The 24817-nt window shown below is 38.9% G+C and overlaps 1 protein-coding gene across 1 annotated transcript in view; it reads left to right on the top strand.

The window, feature by feature from the left end:
• The window catches only part of ndst2.S (N-deacetylase/N-sulfotransferase (heparan glucosaminyl) 2 S homeolog), a 95608-nt gene that overhangs the window by 39658 nt on the left and 31133 nt on the right, over positions 1 to 24817 (top strand). Inside the window, exons 2-3 of the mRNA XM_041571113.1 lie at positions 8517 to 9878; positions 22374 to 22461. Coding sequence (XP_041427047.1) covers positions 8886 to 9878; positions 22374 to 22461 — 1081 coding nt within the window. The 5' untranslated portion in view covers positions 8517 to 8885. The remainder of the gene's footprint in view (positions 1 to 8516; positions 9879 to 22373; positions 22462 to 24817) is intronic.

Here is a 24817-nt window from a genome sequence, read left to right as displayed (position 1 = left end):
TCATTCTGCAGGGTGTCCGCTAATTTGGCACGTAACCCGCAGGTACCTGACCCGCTGCAGGACTTTTGCATAGGGGTCAAACATTTGCTTTGGAATTTGACCTCCATGTTAAGGATCAAAAGTCACTAACTTACCAATAGTTAGAGCGATGTAAAGCATCTGAATGGTTTACCTTTAAACAGCATATAGGAATCATCAAGGAACGTCAACCTAAAGAAAATATATATTTTTTTGCCTAATAAAAGTAAACAAAGTTCTAAGCAACACTGCGATATACATTCTACATTCATTAAAACTTTTCTTGGTTTTGAAGTTATTTGTAAATGTTATTCTATTAAAAACAGTTGTTTTCTCTTTTATTGTTTATACAGTATTTGAAACAATGTAAGGGTGGTGGCAGACAAGGCTACTTAGGGAGATTAGTTGCCCAGTGACAAATCGCCTCTTCTTCGGGCGACTAATCTCCCCATAATGCCTTCCTGCTGGCTTGAATGTAAATCGCCGGCTGGATGGCACTCGGATCACGTCGGCTTACCGAAGTTTCTTCATGAGGCAACTTTGGGCGACTTCGAAAAACGAACCGATCCAAGTGCCATCTACATTGTACCTGGCGGGAAAGCATTTAGTGGAGATTAGTTGTCCGAAGAAGAAGCAATTTGTCACTGGGCGAATAATCTCCCCAAGTAGCCACGTCTGACACCACCCTTTGACAAGTCAGTTGATTAACAGACCTGCCTTTGCTGGAGGAATTCTGACTTTTGCAACATTGTTTAAAAAGTAACAACCAGGAGTTAAACAAATACTGCTTTCAATAGCAATTGTAAGTACAAATAACTTTAAATGCCCTGAAAACTTTTAATAAATGCCTATTGGATAGTTGCTTAGAAGTATGTTATCTTTTATTAGCCACCTTTTTTTGGGTTGACTTGTCCTTTAAAGAGTGGGACTGCAACAGCTGTGCTAAGCAAGATGCATTATACTTAAGTATACCCATCTATTCATTAAATACATTTCATTAGTAGTGTGTGTTTTTAAATAAAACTTACTGTTAATGCTGTTTTATGTTTTTTTTTTAGAAACATTGTATTGGAGCATGCTATACACAGTATAACACAATTGTTTTGAAGAATTAGCAAATATGTTAGGAGTTTATAGGAACTCATAATTTATAACTCTGTGCCAAAAAGGGAGAATTAATTGGTTATATATGGTAGATCATATGGAATCACAGTATATATCTGACCACAATCTAGACTTTTGTCTAGAACCACTTTCAGAAAGTGTATGGAACCATTTATTGTTTCAAATGTTGGCCGTTTTGTACACGTTATGTGTTGCTGTGGTCCCCCTAACATAGTGATCCCCAACTAGTAGTTTGTGAGCAACATGTTGCTCCCCAACCCCTTGGATGTTGCTCCCAGTGGCCTCAAAGCAGAAGCTTATCTTTGAATTCCAGGCTTGGAGACAAGTTTTGGTTGCATAAAAACCAGGTTCATTGCCAAACAGAGCCCCAATGTAGGTTTACAATCCACATAGGGACTACCAAATGGTCACAGAAAAAAAGATGTTGACCAGTTTCTGGCTGCACTGCAGTATGCCAAGAGAGCAAAATGAACAGAAGTTTATCTCCTTGGCTCTGTAGGTGCACTCACCTTTCTGTAAACCGAAGCATTATATACAGTAGCTGCCCACCTCTCTGTGAAGCAGATCTGCATATGTTTAATTTGATGAATATTACCAGCGTTTGTAGTAGTTTGAAAACTTTTATATAGAATTTTTACACCCATAAAAGTAGCCTGTGTTTCTGCTTTGATGTTCCTATCAGTGAAGACACCCTGCTGAGCAAGTCCTTGGGTGGACCAAATGCAGCTGCTGATACAGTGCATTAATATGATATTTTATATAAATTAATACCGTTTTGTCAATTAATCCCTAGAGATGTTTACTAGTATTTCTGCTCTGTCTTTTTCATGATTCATACACTAAAAGCACAGACCTATGATCCATGCTAATTAATTTCCTTATCTACCTGCAGCTTATCGATCACCATTATTTTGTGTTTTAACTCAAGATTCTATTACAGGTATGGGATCTGTTATCCGAAAATGTATCCAGAAAAATCTGAATTAAGGAAAGGCTGTCTACCATAGACTCTGTGATAAAATAATCCAATTATTTTATAATTATTTTCTTTTTCTTTGTAATAATAAAAAATACCTTGTACAGTTAGAGGATCCCTTATCCGGAAACCCGATATCCAGAAAGCTCCAAATTACGGAGTGGCTGTCCTTTAGACTCAGTTTTTTCCAAATAATTCAAATTTTTAAAAATGATTTCCTTTTTCTCTGTAATAATAAAACAGTACCTTGTACTTGATCCCAACTAAGATATAATTAATCCTTATTGGAAGCAAAACCAGCCTATTGGGTTTATTTAATGTTTAAATAAATTTCTAGTAGATTTAAAGCATGAAGACCCAAATTACAGAAAGATCCGTTATCTGGAAAACCCCAGGTCCCAAACATTCTGGATAACAGGTACCATACCTGTATTTGATCCAAACTAAGATCTAATTAATCCTTATTGGAAGCAAATCCAGCTATTGGGTTTATTTAATGTCTATCAGAGCTGCGCAAAATGTTGGCGCTCTAAAAATTCTTGATAATAATATGTGATTTTCTAGTAGACTTAAGATATGAAGATCCAAATTACAGAAAGATCAATTTTCCTCAAAAAGCCAGGTCCCGAGCATTCTTGATAACATGTCCCATACCTGTAGTAATAACCCTTGTTTCTCAAAAATCTGTTTGCTTATTTCTATCAAGATATTTTATAGATCTTGCAAAATGTTTGCATGTAACACCTCAGATCTGATCTGTAGTGATGTTCTGAATGTTCCAGTTCAGCAATATGTTGGCATTCAGGGCTCTGTTTGAACCCCTGTTTATGCCTTGGAGTGCTGGCTGTTCAGAGAGAACCTGTCATACTGTCGGTGACTAAGGGAAAGTACACACTGCACAGAAATCCATTTTAATTCTCAAGTTAATAAATATTTTATGAAGCATTTAATGAGCAGAAGGTATTGCTCATGAAGGAGACTTTTTTTCCCATTTGCACAAGCCAAATGGGTTATATGGGTTTTCAAAAATCAATATACCTGTTACAGGTTTTCTCATTCTGTCTTCTTTGCATCATAATGTCCTGACTTTAGGTGAGTTTACTTGATGATTAGGGGAACTTGAGTGCCCACAAGTAGTTTTTAATTTGTTTTGTTGCTGTTTTATTCTGTGAATTTCAGCACTAGTCAGTGCATGTAAAATGATATTCTTCCCTCCGGTGGTCTGTACTCACATGAACGGAAACCAAAGCTAAGCATAAAAAAAAAAAAATCCAGAGATTTAATTCTTTACCTGCATTATTTATTCTGCATTGTCCTCTGTCTGTATGTGCACAAAACAGTCATGCTCCATAATATTTAGTGGTTTTCAAACTTTTCAGGCCACCTTTCCAAGTACGTAAAAACAATTCTAAAGATGTCCTCTTGCTATAGCTCCAGCAATATATTGAGCATCAAATAGGAGTTCCTCCAAAATCTTACCCGTCAGGCTTGTCCTCTCAAATATCAAATGTTGGACCCTCTTGTGGGCCCAGCCTCCGTTTATTGCCATGAGTTGGAATGTTGTGCAGGCACATTAAAACATTCTTATAGTTCCTAAGGCAGATGTAGGCTCTGTTATCTCCAACACACTCCTCCCTTTTAAAGGGCATAGGTTAAGGGTGAAAAATAGAGGACATATTTTTATTTGCATAGTCCGATCTACAGGTAGACACTTTTGACAACTTGGCTGCAGTCAGATCAGGCATGACCTTTCTTTGAAGAAACTTTTTTTTAGATTAGATGGAATGATAATCTTTGTACTGAATCGTGTATTTGTCCTGCAACAAAGCTAGTTTCTACAGGGAGATATTTTTTTTTTCCACATAGTTTGCACCTTTAGGGTCAGGGCACACAGGTAGATTCGGGGAGATTAGTCGCCCAGCGGCAAATCTCCTCTTCTTCGGCCGACTTATCTCCCCGAACTGACTCCCCTGCGTTCCCGCCGGCTAAAATGTAAATCGCCTCATGAGCAAACTTCGGGCGAGTACTATTTAGCAGAGAGCGCTGGTCACCGTTTTAACTAATTAAAGACATGCATTGCACAGATTTAGCCATATTCATAAGAAGTCCTGTAAGCTCATAAGAAGTATAATAATATGTGTGCTATGCCCAAAGTGGTGCAAGGGATAGAATGTGTGGTAGAGATGAGCAAATATTTTCGCAGAATTTCAGTGCAAAACAAACCAGACATCAATGCATGTTTGCAAATGTTTGCAGTTTTGTGATTTTTTGCTGAACCCAAACGGGACAGATTTGTGTAAGGTCTGATTCACTGAAATAGAATTTTTAGTGTCTGTATTCTGAAATAATTTAATACTCTTTAAAATGATATAGTTGTCACTAACACTGGAATTTTATTGATCAGATTTTGACAGGTATAGGATTCCTTATGTGGAAACCTGTTATCCAAAAGGCTCCAAATTATGGAAAGGCCACCTCCCATCTACTCAACTTCAATTTAAACAAATAATTAAAAATTTTAAGAATTATATCCTTTTTTCTTATAATAGGGTTTGCATCCGACAGTCGTGTTGCGTCGGATTACCGTTGCAACACTATCCGACTTTATATTACTTACGTTGTTACTGTTGCATCCGACATGACGTGCGTTTTGTCGCCCAGTGTCGGATCGCATCAAAGTCAGCCGTGTAGTCCTACCCAAAATGTCTGAATACTTTGGCAAGGCACTTTACGCTAGCTAAGTTACGCCTGCACCCATTAGTAAATCAGCGAGGTGCCTGAAAGCGGTAGTCACTTCGCCCTTTCTGCCCCATAGACTTCTGCCTATAACAACCATGATATTTTCTGTAAGATTTAATAAAAACTAATTTACAGTAATGTCCTCTGAAAAGACTTAAATGGTAAAACGGCAACAAGATGAGTTATTTTTGTTTCAAATGTTAACAAAAAAGTGTATTGGGAAAGGACAAAATATTGCAAATGCCTTATAGAAGCAAGTTCTTGCTTTCCTTGGTACTATAAGTTTAGTTTAAACAGCTAAAATCTTTGAAGCTCTGCAAGCAAAATCATTAAAACAATTTAGTGATAATGATTTAAAAAAATCCAAATGGCTTTTCATCTTGATTGAGTTTGTGTACAATTAATTAGGGTAAGGCCACACTGGGCGTTTTGGGGAGATTTGGTCGCCTGGCGACTAATTGCCTTGTCTTTGCGGCGTCCAATCTCCCCAAACGCCTTCCCTCACTCTGCGCCGAATATGGAAAAACTCTGGCGCTAATCACAAATTTGGGAAGGCGTTTGGGGAGATTGGTCGCTGCAAAGATAAGTTGCCAGGCGACCAAATCTCCCCAAAATGCCCAGTGTGGCATTACCCTTAGCGGAGTGCATCCGTCAATAGGAACAACACAGCTTCAAACTTTTTATTTCCTGCTCTTTTTTTAAACTACTGTATGGCATGGGCTGTAATTTTATAATAAATAGCCTCTGCAGACATGAGAAGAAAGCACAGAAGGAGTGGCAAGCAAAGCTGCAGATTGGCCAATGATATCGGGAATCCCAGTTCAGTTTTTATATTCTGCTCCCTGATCTAAGACTATTCTGTTTGCCACTGGCACCAAACATACTGTATTTGTGTAGCAATGCATATGATTATCCATCTATTGTATGTATCAACAAGGCCTGATCAGGTATTTATTGGGGGTTGCCAACTCTTTTAGCTCCAACTTCACTCTTGACAGTAACAGCCTAGGCCTGTATATGTGCCTACTTTTAAGCAGTCTGGTATGGAAGGCAGTTCTTACTGCTGCTGCTGGGGCTGCAAAGTATCAAAGTGCATTTCACCTTCATACGGCCATTTTGATGGACACAGTAAGTATACATAGCAAACAATGGGCTATGTCAGGAGTGCCCATACTTTACTAATGAGGGGTCTACTTTTTGTGATGCAGTCCCATTATGATCTTCATCTATAAAAGCATTGTTAGCACTTTGTTCCATTGGGAATATTACTTATAGTATTATATTAATGTATGAGAAAATGTATATGATGATGATATACAATGAAAATATTCTTTATCGCTATTACCCAACAGAAAGTCTAAATTCAAGTGCCAGCACACATTTAAAGCACTACATTAATAGCTGTGGCTTTGCATTTTTGGTCAGTAATTGCTGATCTCAGCAATTAGTTGCTTCCCAGAGTGACTGAAAAAAGAACTTCTTTTTTCTATGGAAATGTCCATTTGGTTAGATCGTTAACCCTTTCTTACCCTTTTCTTACTTTAAAGAACAAGGAAAGTCTAACATAGAATAAGGCTAGAAATGCTGTATTTTGTATACTAAACATAAGCATGAACTTACTGCACCACAAGCCTAATCAATCAGTTTATGCTTTCAAAGTTGGCCACAGGGGGCTGTCATCTTGTAACTTTGTTAAACATATTTGCAAGGCAAGACTGTGCACATGCTCATTGTGTTCTGGGCTGCTTAGGGATCGTCATAAATGATCAAAAGAGCACAAGTCAAATAATATCTGCCAGAAGCCAATACAGCAAGACTGATTAATAATCAAATATACAGACTGCAGTGGGTCCTGTGTTGTCATGTAATCTAATGTGGATTTTATAGTTTTTGTATTGTTTAAAGGACATGTAAACCCCCCATAAAAATGGAATCAGTGAACGGCCTCTTTGAAATCTTTAGATAACTTCCACGCTGGTTGTTAAAAGGTTAACAGTAAGGATGTATGATCCCACTCACTCATTCATGCATAATCCCGCTCACTCATGCATAATCCCACTCACTCATCCATAATCCCACTCACTCATGCATAATGAATGAGTTTATGCATATGAGTGAGTGGGATTATGTTTATGAGTGAGTGGGATTATGCATATGATTATGCATATTTATGAGTTTGAGTGGGATTATGAGTGATCGGGATTATGCATATGAGTCAGTGGGATTACATGTAGGAGTGAGTAGGATTACACTTACTTGCTAATAAAGTTACATTACCAAAAAAAACTTCTGAACAAGGTCATCAGGCATGGCTGGATATGCAAATATAAATGATGATGTAGCCAACAGAAAATGGCCGCCTGGTTGAAGCACATCTTGCATTCAGGAAAACACTACAGTGCAGGCTAACGGAGTGGATACAAATACTACCTGACCCAATACAGAGACAATGATGCATTTTGTGTGGGGAATATGTGCCCAACCTAAAAACATGGTAAGGGTTTATAGGGTTTACATGTCCTTTAATACAAACTTTCTCCAACTCTCCATAACCAGTGGCTGCAGCAAAGTATCCTCCAAATTTAATCACAGTTTATCTGTTTAAATCTGGCTCCATGATCTTTGTCCCTGCAGCTGGAGTTGGAAACAGTAAAGGGGATGTTAAGGCCAAAAATAAAATCCAATACAAATCTCTACACAGTCGCCGACTGTTCTACAGGGAAACAAACAAACCTGCTTGAGTTCTGCATGACTGGGAAGTTAAGCGGGGGCTCCCCCTGCTGTTCATAAGTATGATTATTTCCCTGCCCAGCAGTTAGGGACAGTCTGACGATTCCTATCCACAACAGTAAATGAAGGGGAAATTTCACTGCATACAGTGAGGTTTCTTATAAAAACGATACACATTTTTTAATTAAAGTATATTAGAGAGAGGTTTCTTTTTCATTAAAGAAAGGAGAAATTGGATTTTATTGTTTTGCCTTTCAATGTCCTTTAATGTTCATCTAGGTGAATCAAAACAAGCATTTTAAATATATTCTTTTGTTTAAACAGTCTTAAAAGTCTTCTTTTAAAACTGGCTTGAATTATTTATCCCTCTCCTCCAGGCATAAACTGCTAGATTCTGAATTCTTTGATTTTTGAATTCTGATAAAAAATAAAAGCACCAAAGTTACCCAGGAAGGCTCTGTCTCTATTGCAAACTGCCTAATGCATGAATAGCACTGCTCTCTGCTGGCATTATTACATTCTCTCTATACTTGTAGATGGTATCAACCATTGGCACGTATAGATAGTTTGTAATATGGGAGCCTTATTGGAATTGTATACCGTGTGTGTGTGTGTACGTGTTGTTGTTTTCCCATTTCTAAAATATTGTTTTCAAGAAATATAATTGATTCTGCAGTGTAAGAATAACTGTGCTTTCATTTGATGTTATAAATAATCATTTGTATATTTTTCATCTGTACCATGCTAGGAAAAAGGTACCATGGGGTCATTTTGAATTAATAGAAAATACTCATGCGTTCTGCCTTTGTAGACTGATGGCTTTATAGTACTGCCTTTGCTGCAGTCCGTGTTCTATTGTTGCAGGTCATAAACTCTGTTTTCCCTTTTTTTTTTTTTTTTGACAATGTTTTGTATTGTGTAATTCCAGGGCACGACCTGGCAGCACAGATTAAACAACTGCTGGATTAATCTTGTGGAGGGAGTTGTTCTGGACAAGTACAGCCTTTGCTGCACAAGAGAAAGGAGGCATGTAAGAAGCGTCTGGCATTTAATCTCCTGGAGGAAATCTATGAAAGAGCCCAGATCGGAGTGGATAGAAGCAATGGGAATTGGAGGCCATGGTAACCTGACATAAATGGCAGGCTGGAGCGATTCTCGCCTCTTCTCCTCCTGCTTTATTTGTTGGTTCTGGTGCTGCTGTTTCTGTTTCCCTGAGGATTTTCACATTGTTATACTGAGGGCAGTGATCCAGCAGTTTGGGTGAGTGTTGGGAAGGGGTGAGGAGGGTGGCCTCACCATGATTCATCTCTGGAAACTTGTGCGTCACATGCGACAGTTAGAGCTCCATCGCTTGATCTTGCTACTTATTGCCTTCAGCTTAGCTTCCATGTGTTTCTTGGCTTACTATGTTACTAACAGCCCAAAAATCAAGGAGCCACCCCCTCTACCCTTCAGTGACTGCAGCAGCCAGCAGAGAACAGTGGTGCAGCCCCAAGCTAGCTGGCGAATTGCAAAGTCGGTGGATACTTCCCGTACCGAACCAGTGGTGCTTGTGTTTGTGGAAAGTATCTACTCACAGCTTGGGCAGGAGATCGTAGCCATCTTAGAATCCGGACGTTTTAAGTATCGGACAGAAATAGCCCCTGGAAAGGGGGACATGCCAACTTTGACTGACAAAGATCGGGGCCGATATGCTCTGATCATTTATGAGAATATACTGAAGTATGTGAATTTAGATGCATGGAACAGGGAACTGCTAGACAAATACTGTGTGGAATATGGGGTTGGTATCATTGGTTTCTTTAAAGCCAATGAGAACAGTTTACTTAGTGCTCAGCTGAAAGGGTTCCCTCTTTTCCTACATTCCAACCTGGGATTACGGGACTACCATATCAACCCAAACGCCCCTCTTCTTTATGTCACTAGAGCAAATGAAGTAGAGCAGGGCCCCCTCCCTGGGGATGACTGGACAGTATTCCAGTCGAATCATAGCACGTATGAACCCGTTTTGCTAGCTAGCACCAAATCGGCAGAATCAATCCCCCACCTTGCCACACACAAGGCACTCCATGCAACAGTGGTACAGGACTTGGGCCTTCATGATGGAATCCAGAGGGTGCTCTTTGGCAACAATCTTAACTTTTGGCTGCATAAGCTAATATTTGTTGATGCTATTGCCTACTTGACTGGCAAACGTCTCTGCCTCACCCTTGACCGTTATGTTTTGGTGGATATAGATGATATATTTGTTGGTAAAGAAGGCACAAGGATGAAAGTTTCTGATGTGGAGGTGAGTATTCCAAACTGCTTTTAAAGTATGAATTTACAGTTTAGGCTTTTTTTACGCATTTGTAATATTTGAACTGCCTGTATTGCTTATCAGCAGTAGTGAAAATGTGTTTGAATATATATATTTTTTTTTTTCAAGCTCTTCCACAAAATAGAATGCTTAGAAATTACAGAGAAATAAGTACACAGTGATATTGAAACCATGTGATTTTGATTAGCGTTTTAGATCTGTGCTCACCTTGATCCTGCATCATAACACTGTGATCCTATTATTATAATCCCTGTGCTTGTATTTTGTGCTTTCTTATCTGAAGTTCCTCTGCATGTTATTGTATGCACCTTAAACAACTCTTTTATCCTTTTGCTCAATAGCATTTTTCTGGTTATGTTATCAACTGGCCTAAGTGTACCTGGATATCTATATCATTCTACATAAAATAAATTTAAATAGCTCAAGCTTTTGTGTATATGTATGGGACCTATTATCCAGAAACCCGTTATCCAGAAAGTTGTAGTAATAAAACTTTACCTTGAACATGATCCAGACTAAGATATAATTAATCTTTATTTGAAGCAAAGCCAGCATATAGGCTTTATTTAATGTTTACATGATGATTTTCTAGTAGATTTAAGGTATGAAGATCCAAATTATGGAAAGATATCTGGAAAACCCGAGGTCTGGAGTATTCTGGATAACGGGTCCCATACCTGTACATCATTTTTTTTTTTTTTTTGCCTTGATGGTTGCACTCATTATCATGAGACCACTTGCTTTTTATTAAATGTATAACCTGCAAAAGGAGTGGACACTGCTACTTCTTTAAACCTTTGAACCCAACAATCTCCATTTAGGATTAGAGTCATTGGATTAGAGGATTAAGAGTCTGCGGGGCAGACTGCAGGAATGATCACATTGTTTGAAGTGCTGCTTGAAATGTATATATGTAAGGGCCACCTTAAGGCTAGGGCCACACAGGAAGATTCAGGGAGATTGGTCACCTGGCGACTAATCACCGCGTCTTTGAGGCGACTAATCTCCCTGAATGGCTTGCTGGTATCTCGCACCCGCTAGCACTAAAGTCACCTGTGCCTATTCACATGCAGCGATACGTTTTTCAAAGTCGCTCAAAATTGCCGTTTCGAGCGACCTTGAAAAACGTATTGCCGCGTACGAATAGGCGCAGGCGACTTTAGCGCTAGCGGGGGCGAGATAACAGCAAGCCATTCAGGGAGATTAGATGCAGCGATTAGTCGCCAGGTGACTAATCTCCCTGAAATCTTTCCGTGTGGCCTAGCCCTAAACAGATTTTACTTGTGTGCAATTATTCACTGCTTGACAGTGAGATAAAAACACATGCATATTCTACTGTAGAATACTAATTAAAGTATGTCTAAAATAGCTATTCTAACTGATTTTCTTGAGGGACCCATATCATTTAGGGAATCTGCTTTACTAACCAAAATTTGTTTTAGCTCCAGTTATGCACCAATTTGGGTCGTAGGTTCAGGTTTGGTACGGGTCTCAAAAATTGGTCTCTGAGTCTCTGACTTAAACATCTGTACCAGACTGTATTGCTTGCACCCTTAAAGGGATACTGTCATGGGAAGAAAAACATTTTTTCAAAATGAATCAGTTAATAGTGCTGCTCCAGCAGAATTCTGCACTGAAATCCATTTCTCAAAAGAGCAAGCAGATTTTTTTATATTCAGTTTTGAAATCTGACATGGGGTTAGACATTTTGTCAATTTCCCAGCTGCCCCTGGTCATGTGACTTGTGCCTGCACTTTAGGAGAGAAATGCTTTCTGGCAGGCTGCTGTTTTTCCTTCTCAATGTAACTGAATGTGTCTCAGTGAGACATGAGTTTTTACTATTGAGGGCTGTTCTTAGATCTACCAGGCAGCTGTTAACTTGTGTTAGGAAGCTGTTATCTGGTTACCTTCCCATTGTTCTTTTGTTTGGCTGCTGGGGGGGGGGGGGGGGAAGGGAGGGGGTTGATATCACTCCAACTCGCAGTACAGCAGTAAAGAGTGATTATGAAGTTTATCAGAGCACAAGTCACATGTTGATCCTAACCTTTCTACAAAAATTGGTCACAATAAAAAAGGTTCTCATGTGATTGGAGGTAACCTTATTTTTTTATGGAGTTATTATAGTTTTTCCTTACTTGGAAGTGACAACTCATTAAAAGCCTTAGCCCTTTCATTGCTATACACACAAAGCATAAACACATCTATTTCCAAAAGTTCAAGGTGTTTCTTCAATCACCTAATTGTACTAAAAATAAGCATTATGTGGACAATTTTATTTCATTAGTAATTTGCACTTTGATCCATGACTCTGTGCTGTTACAAAATAGACCTAAAGGAATATTTCATTAATGTCTGTAATGGCATAACCGTCATTTGTTTATGTGGTGCCAGCAATAGTGATGGGTGAATCTGAGCCAAAAAGAAGTCAATGGGCTTCAAATCATTTTGACGCAAGCGACAATTTGGTCCAAACGCATTAAAGTCATTTGGCGTCCAAATAATTTTGATGCATGACGAATTTTATTTGCACGCCAATTTTGATGCGCCACAATTTTTTTCTTTTTTGACGCTACGGATTCATGTCTGGCGAATTTATTCGCCCATCACTAGCCAGCAACACTTTACAACAGAGGCTTTTGGTCTTTTTTTCTTCCATTGACCAAAGTGCCTATTAAGGTAAAGAATTTTGGCAGGTGCCAGATGAAGGTTACCGTCAATAATATCGCTGTATCAGGAATTCAGCAATTATCAAATCCATTGCAAAGCTTGCAATCTAAGGGCAGAAACACACAATGCTGTTTTGGAAGATTAGTCACCCAGCGACAAATCCAATTCTTCTACAGGCGACTAATCTACCCGAACTGCCTTCCCGCCAGCTAGAATGTAAATCGCCGGCGGGACGGCACTCGGACTGCTCTGTTTTCCAAAGTTACCCGAGGTTGTCTCATGAGGAAACTTCGGACGACTTCGGAAAGCCAAATTGTTCCGAGTGCCATCCCACCGACGATTTACATTCTAGCCGGCAGGGAGGCAGTTCGGGAAGATTAGTCGTCCGAAGAACAATCAAGGCGACTAATCTCCCAAAACAGCATTGTGTGTCTCTGTCCTAAAGGTTAGGAGAATAGTTAAGCACAGTTAAAAGAAGTTGTTTCTAATTTATCATTTAGATAGAACATAGCCTCCCACAAATGAGCCAAACTCTTATGACATACAAAGCATTTTGATTGGCAGCGTTATCAAGATAAAAACAATGGTCATCAAAACTCCCAGTTTCGAAGCAGTTTGTCACTGCTTCCCATAGAGAACGATCGTGAAACGTTACCAGAAGCACAGTGACAAGCAGACATAGAAGCGCTTAGGCCCCAGGCCTGTCACAGCTCCTTACAGTTTGTCATACTAGGGACCGATCGTTGGATCTCACACACTAGGGACAGGTAAAAACACCTGATTAAGGGGGAGGTGGGAAGGATAAAAGCAAAATCTCCTATTAGTGCTTTATAATTAAAAAGATAAATATTTGTATAGTGTAGTGTATTTTTTTGCCTTGCTAAATGACCAGTACAGTTACACAAATGCAGTTTATAGGTGTCAGCACTGCCGAATGATGTTAAATACTTTCCTTATGAAGCTCAGTCACATTTTTATGTAAACAGAATTATTTTATATGTAAGTAGCATCCCCTACCTGTTTAGGGAAACCTATCTCTGCATTGACTAGTGAATATCATGAGTGCTTTGGCACAGAGATGTAGCCTTTATTGTGGTTGTTTTTTGCACTGTATATATTGCTGTATCCCCACGCCTGCAGAACTGTTGGTTAATGCCAGTGTGGGATGTTGACATAAATAAAGGGGATGAAAGCTGTACAGATTATGAGTAGGGATATTAGCAGAGGACTAAATGGATTTCATTTCAGACCCTGCAGGATTTGAACATAAGAAGGATTTTAATTTTGTACAGGCATGAAGTTTCAGCCATCAGACTGCTCCTTTCATGTCAATTCAATGACATTTCTTAATATTTTTTTGGGTTTTTTTTTTTTGCATCTCCTGGTATTTGATGGCCCCACTGTGCTAGCACAAAGTGGATTCAGCCACGGAAGGAAGGGGGGCATATCAGTCTGTGCATGAGCATTGTTTGACGAGGGACAGAAGAGGAGCCAGGGAGGGAGGGAATGGTTTTATCAGCAAGGAGCCTGTATGACAGCTTGTCAGCCAGCTCACTGTGTTTTCTCTCTTTGAGTTCTGTGCTGATGTCTATTGCTTCCCATTGACAGTCATTGGCTCGGCACCTTCATCGTATCTACTTGCATGGCACATGGCTAGAGATGTATGATCCTAGAAATGAGCAATGCTTTCTTCCCCATCCCCCCCCCCCAGGTCTTTAAAAAAAATGTATATAGATACATATACATGCAACGCCAAAACGTGATAATAGATGGGAAGTCTTCTTCAGACTGTTCACAGATGTTCTAATTAGATATTTTTATTTTAGGATCCTTTAATTTTGCCATAATGTCTGGCTACTGGAAACGCACCGCGTGGCAGTACAGAACTGTAATAGCGCAGTGTTTTTTTTTGTGGCAGCCCCAAATGTTCTATACATGGTGGAACTTAGAGGGTTAAACGTCTTAAATATTTTATTATATTTGATCAGGTCCCCCTTATTTCATAAGTGTAACAGATTTGTGAGAACATGTTTTGTGTTGTTATAGCTGGTCTGCTTTGCTTTTGCGAATAGCCAAGACACTCACCCTAAATGCCCCACCCCCCCATTGCCCACTTAGGCTAGTTTTGAAACCATGATTCTAAAAGAATATAATGACTTGCTTTCTTCCAATTTCTAACTATTGCATCTAAGAAAGAGTGGCACCCTCATAGTTCAGGTTTGTGGAGAGATGCCACATTTTATGAGAAGAGATTCAGATTATTTTAGTTCCAAGTGTGATTAGATCAACTGATGGGGGGTAAAATGTTCAGTGTTGTCCTTAACACGAAAAATCGCATGCAACGGAAATAAGGAAAGGGTAGGACTACACGGACGTTTACGGAGCGATCCGACGCACTGTGACAAGACACATGCAACACAACTAAGGTAAGAGATCGAAATGTCGGATGAAGTCGCAGCATTCATCCGACGCAACACGACTGTCTTATGCAGACACTGCATCCAACATTCGTGTTGTGTCGGATCAACGCTGCGACTCCATCCGACATTTCGATCTCTTACCTTAGTTATGTTGCATGTGTCTTGTCGCAGCGTGTCGGATCGCGCTGAAAACGTTAGTTTAGTCCTACCCTATGAGATAGAAATGTCTGATGAAGTCGGAGCATTGATCCGATGCGACACAAGTGTCGGATGCGGCGTGTGCATTCATTTACCTTATTTCCGTTGCATGCGATTTGTCGGAGCGTGTCTTATTGCACCGAAAATGTCCATGTAGTCCTACCTAACTCTTTTGACAGTCAACAGCAAGAACTTGTGCATGGCTGTCAATTGCCTTACAGGCAAATGTGAATTGTGAGCAGTTTGACCCCTGTCCATGAAGATAATTGCTGTAGGGACAAATCAGAATCATCCCACATGCCATTGTCCTTACAATTTGTTGATTCCCATTGCACTGGATGTCTGGGTTTCTGATTAGCAACTAACCAGGACAGTGGAAAAAAATGCATTTCTTTACTTTGTCCTGCTGCATTGTTATTCAAGTATAATCCTAGTTTTTCTCTAAAGCACAAGAAAATGTTTGTCATGCCTTAAAATGTTATCATTTTCATCTGTTGCTGCCACAGATTGTAATAATATGGGTCCATGTGCAGCTATAGGATCTATTACCTGGAATGCTTGGGACCGATTAAAAAGATCTTTACATAATTTAGATCTCCATAACTTAAAGGAGACGTTTTGTGTAAAAAAAAAAAAAATGGGAATGTATCCGTGCGTTATACCCATTTAGATATAGAAGAATTGTGCTTAAAAAAAGTAGTGTTTCAGGCTAATTTATTGAATATTTCTGCAAAGACCCTAATAATCCCTCCCTTTTCTTCCCCTGCTAACTGAATTCCCAGGCTGTGCAGGCTCAGCTCACTGCACTGTAGGACAAGAACTAATCATCAGCTAGCAGGACCTGATAGGGAACTGAAGCATGCCTTTGCTTGTGTGACAGCAGGGCTGTAATTGGCTGTCCCCCTCTTACTGTGCTTCTGGCAGGGGCCGTTAGGACACACCCACCCCTCATTTGAAACAGGGACCAGTGAACATCTATAGGGAGCTCTAATAAAGGGGCTATTTTTAAAGATATTGATTTTTAGTACCATGTAAAAGCACCACATATATTACATTGTATAATTGCCTACAAAATTGTTATGTTTGTTTTTTTTCATTTATCCTATGTCTCCTTTAAGCATACTAAAAATCATTTGTTTTTTACCTATTAAATCCAGTTGGATTGTTTTGTCACCAATATAGATTCATGTAGCTACAATGCACAATGTACTGTTTTATTATTACAGAGAAAAAGGAAATCATTTCTAAAAATTATAATTATTTGCTTAAAATAATCTTTATGGAAGATGGCATTCCTGTAATTCAGTGGTTTTCTTTTTCTTAGAAAAGATCTTTGCAAGAAAGATCTTTCGTTTCAATACACACGTGTAGAGCTGAATCGTCCGATATACAGGTAGAAACAATAGAATTCTAGTGCCTTCTAAGGCACCTGATCAAAATTTTCGTACGATATTATCTGTGCGTCTATGGCCACCTTAAGTAAAGCATCCCTAGATCTAGTACTAGGAGTAAGCTGGCCATCGACGCAAAGATCTGATCGCATGAATCAAGGATTCGTATGATTTTCGGCCCATGTGTGGAGAGCTCCAACGTTTTTCTGACGTTTGGTCGATTGGACGGGTTAAACGATTTCTGTCGCCTGCGGGTAATATCTCTACATCTATTCCCGATCGTACGATTTTCAGAGGGAGACTGTCAATAGCTTGGGTCGGACATAACATTCATACGATTGCTGTCAGGGGCAGAACATCGGCTGATTGTTCTTTTGTACTTTATTTGATCGGAATGGTTAGTGGCAGGTCGGGAGATGGGAAAGTCCGATCGTACGATGATTCGTACGATCGGATCTTTGCGTCTACGGCAAGCTTTACCCGCTCAGACCCTAATCTGCCCCTAACCCAGCAAGCCTTGCTATTTATAGACCTGATCTCTGATGTCACAAAAGGGGCAGGGCATGCAGGCACAAATCTATAAATAACGACGTCTGGAGGTGGAAGCAGAACATAGTAGGGTTGAGGCTGTGGTGGGCGCATGGTTTAGCCCAAAACCACCCGCAAAAGTTATTTAGATGTTGACCTGAACGCGCCTGACCTGCTGGTCCTGTGAGTTTCAGGCTGGGCCACACATCACTATTTCAAGCAATGGCTCAAGGAAGAGCAGAATACATTGTTTGCTGTTTCTGGGAAGTTTCTTTATTAGGAAATATGTAGGAGGGGTGTATTTCACTGGCCTGTCTCTATCTTTAGCTTTGTTATTTCACAATATACTCCAATATAAGTGGAACTTGAGCAATATTTGCATGAATATTTTCTGAACCCACGGTTTATATGTCAGTTGCCTGTAAAAATGATTGTGGAGGTGCAAAGAACTTGCGAGCTAATTTTCTCAAACTGCCATTTCCCTCTGTAGGTTGTACAACCTTGTCTTGAGCTTATCTGACAGATGTGCTGTCATGGAAACGCTGTTGAAACCTCCGGTGGTGTGCAAGCTTCCTTAACATGTTTTCGTCTATCTACTCCTCATTTGGACAATAATAACATTCGCTTTAGATAAGGCAAGAACATCTCAGTAGAGAGGCACAGACTGCTCCTCCTCTGATTAAGAGTTAGACTTTAAGGATCTTCTAAATTCAAAATACAAGTGCTCTTTATAACTATAGCTATCTAGTGCCATTGACATTATGGAAATGAGCCTTTAGTATCATTGTAAAATGTCCCTGAATGTTAGCAGAATAAAATAAATTAGTTAGATCATTCACAGTCTCCTACATTGCAGTGCCTCAACGCATGTACATGGCAGAAATACTGCTTGGGGGCTTTATAAATGAATTGCTAGTAGGTAGTCATGACAACCTCACCCTAAGCAAAATGCACATGCCTTAACGGCAGTCTAAATTTAAGCAATTTATATATTTATTATGTTAGAATCATTATACCAGCTATGACCCAATAAGGCAGAAACCAGTAGTGTTGAAATGGAATAAAATTGTCTTTTTACATGTCATCATGGCAGAGTTTTTCTCCCCACTGTGAGCATTTGGTAATGATTTGCTCTATGACAAGACCATTGTTAAACTTGGGGGGAAAAGAAACCCGGTCCAAAAAAATCTGTAGGTATGGGACATGTTATCCAGAATACACGGTACCTGGTATTTTCTGAATGAGAGATCTTTCTGTAATTTGGATCTTGATACCTTGTGTCTACTAGAAAATCATATAGATATTAAATATACCCAATAGGCTGGTTTTGCTTCCAATACAGATTAATAATATCTTAGTTTGAATCAAGTCCAAGGTACTGTTTTGTTATTACAAAAAGGGAATCATTTTTAATTATTTAGATAAAATGGTGTCTATGCGATATTGGCTTTCCGTAATTCTAAGCTTTCTGGATAACAGGTTTCCGGATAATTGATCCCATGCCTATACAGGTATGGGACTTGTTATCCAGAATTTTTGGGACCTGGGGTTTTCCAGATAACCGATCTTTCCGTAATTTGGATCTTCATACCTTAAGTCTACTAGAAAATCATGTAAACAAAAACCCAATAGACTGGTTTTGCTTCCAATACGGATTCATTATATCTTAGTTTGGGTCAAGTACAAGCTACTGTTTTTTTATGACAGAGAAAAGGGAAATAATTTTTAAAAAAATGTAATTCATTTATTGTAATGGAGTCTAAGGGAGACGGCCTTTTTTTAATACAGAACTTTCTGGATAACTGGTTTCTGGATAACAAACCTGCAGTGTATTTTGTTTTGAACTGTTAAGACTGTCATAAGGGCATTTTCTCTGGTAGGGAAAACGCCAATGGGAATCTAAATTCATTTTTCAGTATTTTCCATGGAAGCATCTCAAAAACATGTGAATTTCCAAGCTGCTTGTTCACCACTCTTAACATTTTGCTCAATGCAGGAAAGGGCTTTTTGCAGCCAAATTTATACAGTGCCATTTCTTATTCAACTTCTTCTAAAAGTAAGAAAAGCTTTTTCTTTGTACAGCCTCCTTTGATTTTCAAAGATACCTTTGGAAATGTTTGTGCTTAATTCTTTGCTTTAAATATGCAGATGAAAGTCAACAGTAGGATAGAGCATGCAGCTTTTATTATGTTTTGACTGGCTTTGTGCTTCAGATCTTTTTATGAAATGATAGTGTGGAGTGTTAAAGGCACAATATACACCTAAGCACTATAAATAGGAATAGGAATTTTTCTAACTGGTTGCCATTATAAATTGAAAAATAAATTATGCAGTGAATGTCCTCTAATAAACAGGTTAATTTGTGCAGCGTTTCTAATTTCCCTTTGAACAGAAAAACCCTCTGTTCTCTAAGTTGTTCCCTTTGAGCAGCTCATAATCAGAGGGCTTCTTAGTTGACTGGTGATTCATTTTGAACTACTTCTCTGCTCTGCTTTAGTGACAGAAATAACAACAAATATACATAGATATTTCTTAATTAAAATAATAGGCAAGAAGTGTTTTCAGTACATGGCCTTATTTATTCAGCTCATGTTGAGGGGGTTTTATGTGCAACTGCTGCGCTGAAACGCTGCATGTAGCATGAGGGATGAACATTTGCTAAACATCTAGTGTGGGCACTACAAGGCTGCGAAGTCCGACCAATCTTTCTAAATTATCGTGCGGTTAGTGGGATTAGACCGATCGAACATTTTACGATTTTTCGGCCGATATCTGTCAGGAAATTGATCGGCCAGGTCAAAAAATCTCGGCCCCAGTGCAATCTATCTTGTAGGGCCAAACAGGCAGCTCCCCTTTGTTTTCCTGGAAAATTGGTCTTTTTAGTTGACTGGTTTAATTCAATTTAAAAGTTTTTTTTAATAAAACCTGCCATTGTTATACCCATTTTTTTTTTTTTTTTGCTTTATTGCTATATATAATGGGCATACATTATACGCATTTTGTATTCTTTACAAAACCCCCCATTCACAGCGGTTTAGCCACTTGGGCACAAGGCTTGCATGTCTTGGCTTTACTTTGAAAGTCAAGTTCATGAATTCGCAAACATATGTGAAAGGTTATCCATACATTTATAGCAGCATTAAAATAAAATGCACCTGCTAATAACATGAGTAGCTCACTATCTTCTGAAGAAGATAGTTATCTTGAAACTAAAGTCAGGGGCAGAGATAAAGCTTGCTTCACAGTTTTGCACATTGTAATGATATACGATAAATACAAGAAGAATTAAAACGCCAAATGGTGTCTTGTGTGTGTTTATTTCCTGCACACACCAATCCATTTGTAATGTGCACTAGATGAATCTAATTCAACATATCCCTCAATAAAACCCTCTGTTAAACGAAATAACTTGTTAGAGTTGTGTTCAGTACATTCCTAACAAGAGGGAAGGTTTGAGACTTACAAAACAGTTCCCAAAACCACAAGTCATGGGTATACACTAAATGCCAGGCACTTATGTGTCATCACTTTAAACCAAACTGCACCAACTACATAATGCAAGTTTGTTATTAGTATCATTATACATACATTACACCTTTGTAAATAAAGGCTTTACGAATATAGGATCCGTTATTGGAAACCCGTTATCCAGCAAGATAGACTCCATTATAATCAAGCCTTTTTCTCTGTAATAATAAAACAGAACCTTGAACTTGATCCTAAGACTCAATTAATCCTTATTGGAAGCAAAACCAGTTTATTTGATGTTTACATGATTTTCTAGTAGACTTAGGGTATAAAGGTCCAAATTACAGAAAGATCCATTAAATGAAAAACCCTAGGTCCAGAGCATTCTGGATAACAGGTCCCATACCTGTATTATAGTAGTGCATATTGTGTTCCATTGACGAGTAATTGTGTAGTATATGTAAAGATGCACCAATTTAGCATGTCAATTTGACTGGTTAAGAAACCTGCATGTCCTTTGAAAGGTTGTGGTAAATGCTCAGCTGGGTTAAAGGACAAATAAAGGTTGAAATGAGGGTAGCAGTCCAGTTGTACACTACATTATGTTGAATATCCATAAATCATGTTTGTAATATAGTGAATAAAGTACCCCCTCTTGTAAAATATAAGGATATTATAAGTTACCGAGGAGTTTCATGACCATATAAAAACACAAGGCCGAAGGTCATGGAACTCCGAGATAACTTCTAATATCCTCATATTTTGCAACTGGGGGTACTTTATTTATTATAATACACAAATTTCAGTGAGTCATGTGACAGAAATGACATCAGAACTCACCGTTTATAACTGATGACATCAGAACTCACCGTTTATAAGGATATAATTTACAAGATATTCATAGCTTTTGTGTATTATAATATAATAAAAAAACAGTTTACGCAACCTTTATGATTTTGAGGGACACATCTAGCCTGCAGGCCTCCCTCCCGTTGGAAAGCCCTGTTGTCAACTATGATTCTACTGTTTGACATCCTTTTGGTAAATGGTTTTTCCTTTTATAATGTGTGTGCAGTTCACTTTAAAGTGAGCCCCGAGGATGAGAGAAAACCATTTGAATGTTCACAGCCTGAAAGTTAACAAATGTAATGGAAGCTGCAGAAAATATGTATGAAATGAAACTCTTTATAAAAGTTCATGCATGGATATTTATTCTTGCGTGGCTCTTATAGGCTGAAGGCTCTGTTCACAGTGATACCGTTTCTTTATAGCACCCACTGTCCATCAGGCAAGTGAACTCTGTTTTCCATATCGATAATTTGATATGTTAGGTCTTCCTGCCCCAGAGAAGATCTGTTTTCTGTGTGTATATTACAGCTAGAAATCTAAAATATTGTTTTTGCTTTACATGAGTCAAACGAGCATTTCAAAAACTGTTTTGTTACGGGCTCATTTCTTAAGTGGTACAATCCAGCTTTATTTTGTTTGTTCTTAACCTTCCATCTGTCAACAATGATTGCAGCTGATTCTTGTGTAAAATTGGCATGATTTGCTTTGTGCAGCAATTATATTCTAGGCCTCTGTTACTTTACCTCTTTAGCAAGTTAATCTCCCCTTTTCAAAACACTGACATGCAGGATAAAGGAATCTCTACAGAATATCTATTTCCTGATGTCGGAGAAATTACCTATACTGTTTCAGATAACGTGATAAACTGAATACCTTACAAATTGTAGTCCGGGAACTGACGACTTCAGATTATAATCCTTTCTTTTCTTTCTCTCCGATTCCAGGCCTTGCTGAACACTCAGAGCAAGCTGAGAACACTTGTTCCGAATTTCACATTCAACTTGGGTTTCTCTGGAAAATTCTATCACACAGGTAACATTATCTTGGCAACAAGAAATGATTGCAGAGTATTTCAGCAATAGAGGTTAAAGATCTTTTGTAGAATCAGTCATATGAAATTCTATTTCAGCCACAAGCTTCCAGCTTCTCCCTGCAGTCAACACAGTGCTAATGACTCTGACAACACAAGTCTATCACAGATGCAGTCAGATGTACTAGTAATTGACTTAAAGGGATCCTGTCATGGGAAAACATGTTTTTTTCAAAACGCATCAGTCAATAGTGCTACTCCAGCAGAATTCTGCACTGAAATCCATTTCTCAAAAGAGCAAACAGATTTTTTTATATTCAATTTTAAAATCTGACATGGGGCTAGACATTTTGTCAATTTCCGAGCTGCCCCTGGTCATGTGACTTGTGCCTGCACTTTAGGAGAGAAATGCTTTCTGGCAGGCTGCTGTTTTTCCTTCTCAATGTAACTGAATGTGTCTATTGAGTGTTGTTCTTAGATCTACCAGGCAGCTGTTATCTTGTGTTAGAGAGCTGTTATCTGGTTACCTTCCCATTGTTCTTTTGTTTGGCTGCTGGGGGGAAAAGGGAGGGGGTGATATCACTCAAACTTGCAGTACAGCAGTAAAGAGTGATTGAAGTTTATCAGAGCACAAGTTACATGACTTGGGGCAGCTGGGAAATTGACCAGATGTCTAGTCCCATGTCAGATTTCAAAATTGAATATAAAAAAAACTGTTTGCTCTTTTGAGAAATGGATTTCAGTGCAGCATTCTGCTGGAGCAGCACTATTAATTGATTCATTTTGAAAAAGAAATTTTTCCCATGACAGTATCCCTTTAAGGAGAGAGGGGAAATAAAATTGGATTTTCTTCTCGTTATTCTCTCGCATATTTATACACAGGGGTGCTTCACCAATGAGGCGAGTTGAGGCTGTCGCCTCAGGCAGCAGCGCCCCACTAGGTGCCAGGGGCAGCAAAAATGTTGCTCCTGGTACTTTAAGAGCAAATTTCCAGGGGAGGGGGGGCAGCAGCAACTGCTGCTGCCTCAGGCGCTGGAGGGGCCAGGATCGCCACTGTTTATACAGCAAAGAATGAGGGCATATGATAACATCTCCTCTTTACATATCTATATTAAAAACAAGTGAGAACTCTATTGCTTTTATTGAGAGAGGGTTTATATAGACTACTAAGACCTCTGTGCTTTCTCTATAGCAGGATTACTGTGGCATGTTCTGTGCACATAATCATTTCAGTAGTTTTCCTTTCTTCCTGCTAAAAGTAATGGAAGTCATTTGCTGCTTGTACACTTTATAAACTTACAGACATGCTTATAAACATTAAGCTGATGTAATGCATCTGGCTGTTAAGTGGAAGCGAAATTTTTAAATTGTGGTTGAGGTGTAAATACACCAGACCACACAAAAGTATCTGAAACAGCAATATTTGTGCAGTTTAGGATTTTTTTTTTTATATATATGAATAATGTTATTTGATAATGCACTGTGTGGTAGGGCAGGGTAGTGTCAGCATGGATTTTGTGGACATATCTGGCACTATGGTGCATTACACAAACAAAGATGATTGTATTGAACATTTTCACATAAAATAAAGCATTTATCGCAGAATTTTAAATATTCAGTAATTCCTCTCTGTTGATAAAGGTATGGGACTTGTTATCCAGACTGCTTGGGACCCAGATAACTGATCTTTCAGTAATTTGGATATTCATTCCTTAAGTTTACAAGAAAATCATGTAACCCATACCTCCAAACATTTTGGAAATAAAAAGAGGGACAAAAAAGTTGAAGCGCGCAGAGCAGCGAATTTTTTTGACCACCCCCATTTGTGTGACCACACCCTCTAATTGCCATGTTCATTTTACAAAATTTCGCAGGTTAAGAAAGTTTGAACATACTTTCGTGTTTTTTTTCAGTTATTACAGTTTTGCTAATTAAGGTGAATTCCGTTATTACAGTTTTGCTAATTAAGGTGAATTGCCCTTTAATCTGTGAGTCTAACTTTTCCCAAGGGACCTGTTATCTTATATTGTTACAATTGCTTATTTGATTATTTCAAAATTGTAACAAAAGTATCTTATCCTCTGCTGTGGCTGTTCTGGGCTCTCTGCCAAAAGCGAATTAAGTTAGAAACTTTGTTTCTTTTTCTGGCTGTTCAGTGCAGAGAAAACGGACTTTCCAGTACAAATGAGGGACTGCAGGTTTAGCTGTCAAAAGAGGGACTGTCCCTCTAAGGCTAAGGCCACACTAGGCGATAGCGCCGCGATTTGACTCGCGGCGACTTTTCGCCGTGACTTTTAAGCCGCAATCGCTGGGGAAACTTTTGCGCTGGCGTCTATGGGGAATCGCGTAAAATCGCCA

The sequence above is a fragment of the Xenopus laevis genome, chromosome 7S (genome assembly GCF_017654675.1).
Source record: "Xenopus laevis strain J_2021 chromosome 7S, Xenopus_laevis_v10.1, whole genome shotgun sequence".
In the NCBI taxonomy this organism is placed as follows: Eukaryota; Metazoa; Chordata; class Amphibia; order Anura; family Pipidae; genus Xenopus; species Xenopus laevis.
This window is presented reverse-complemented; position numbering and strand designations above follow the sequence as displayed.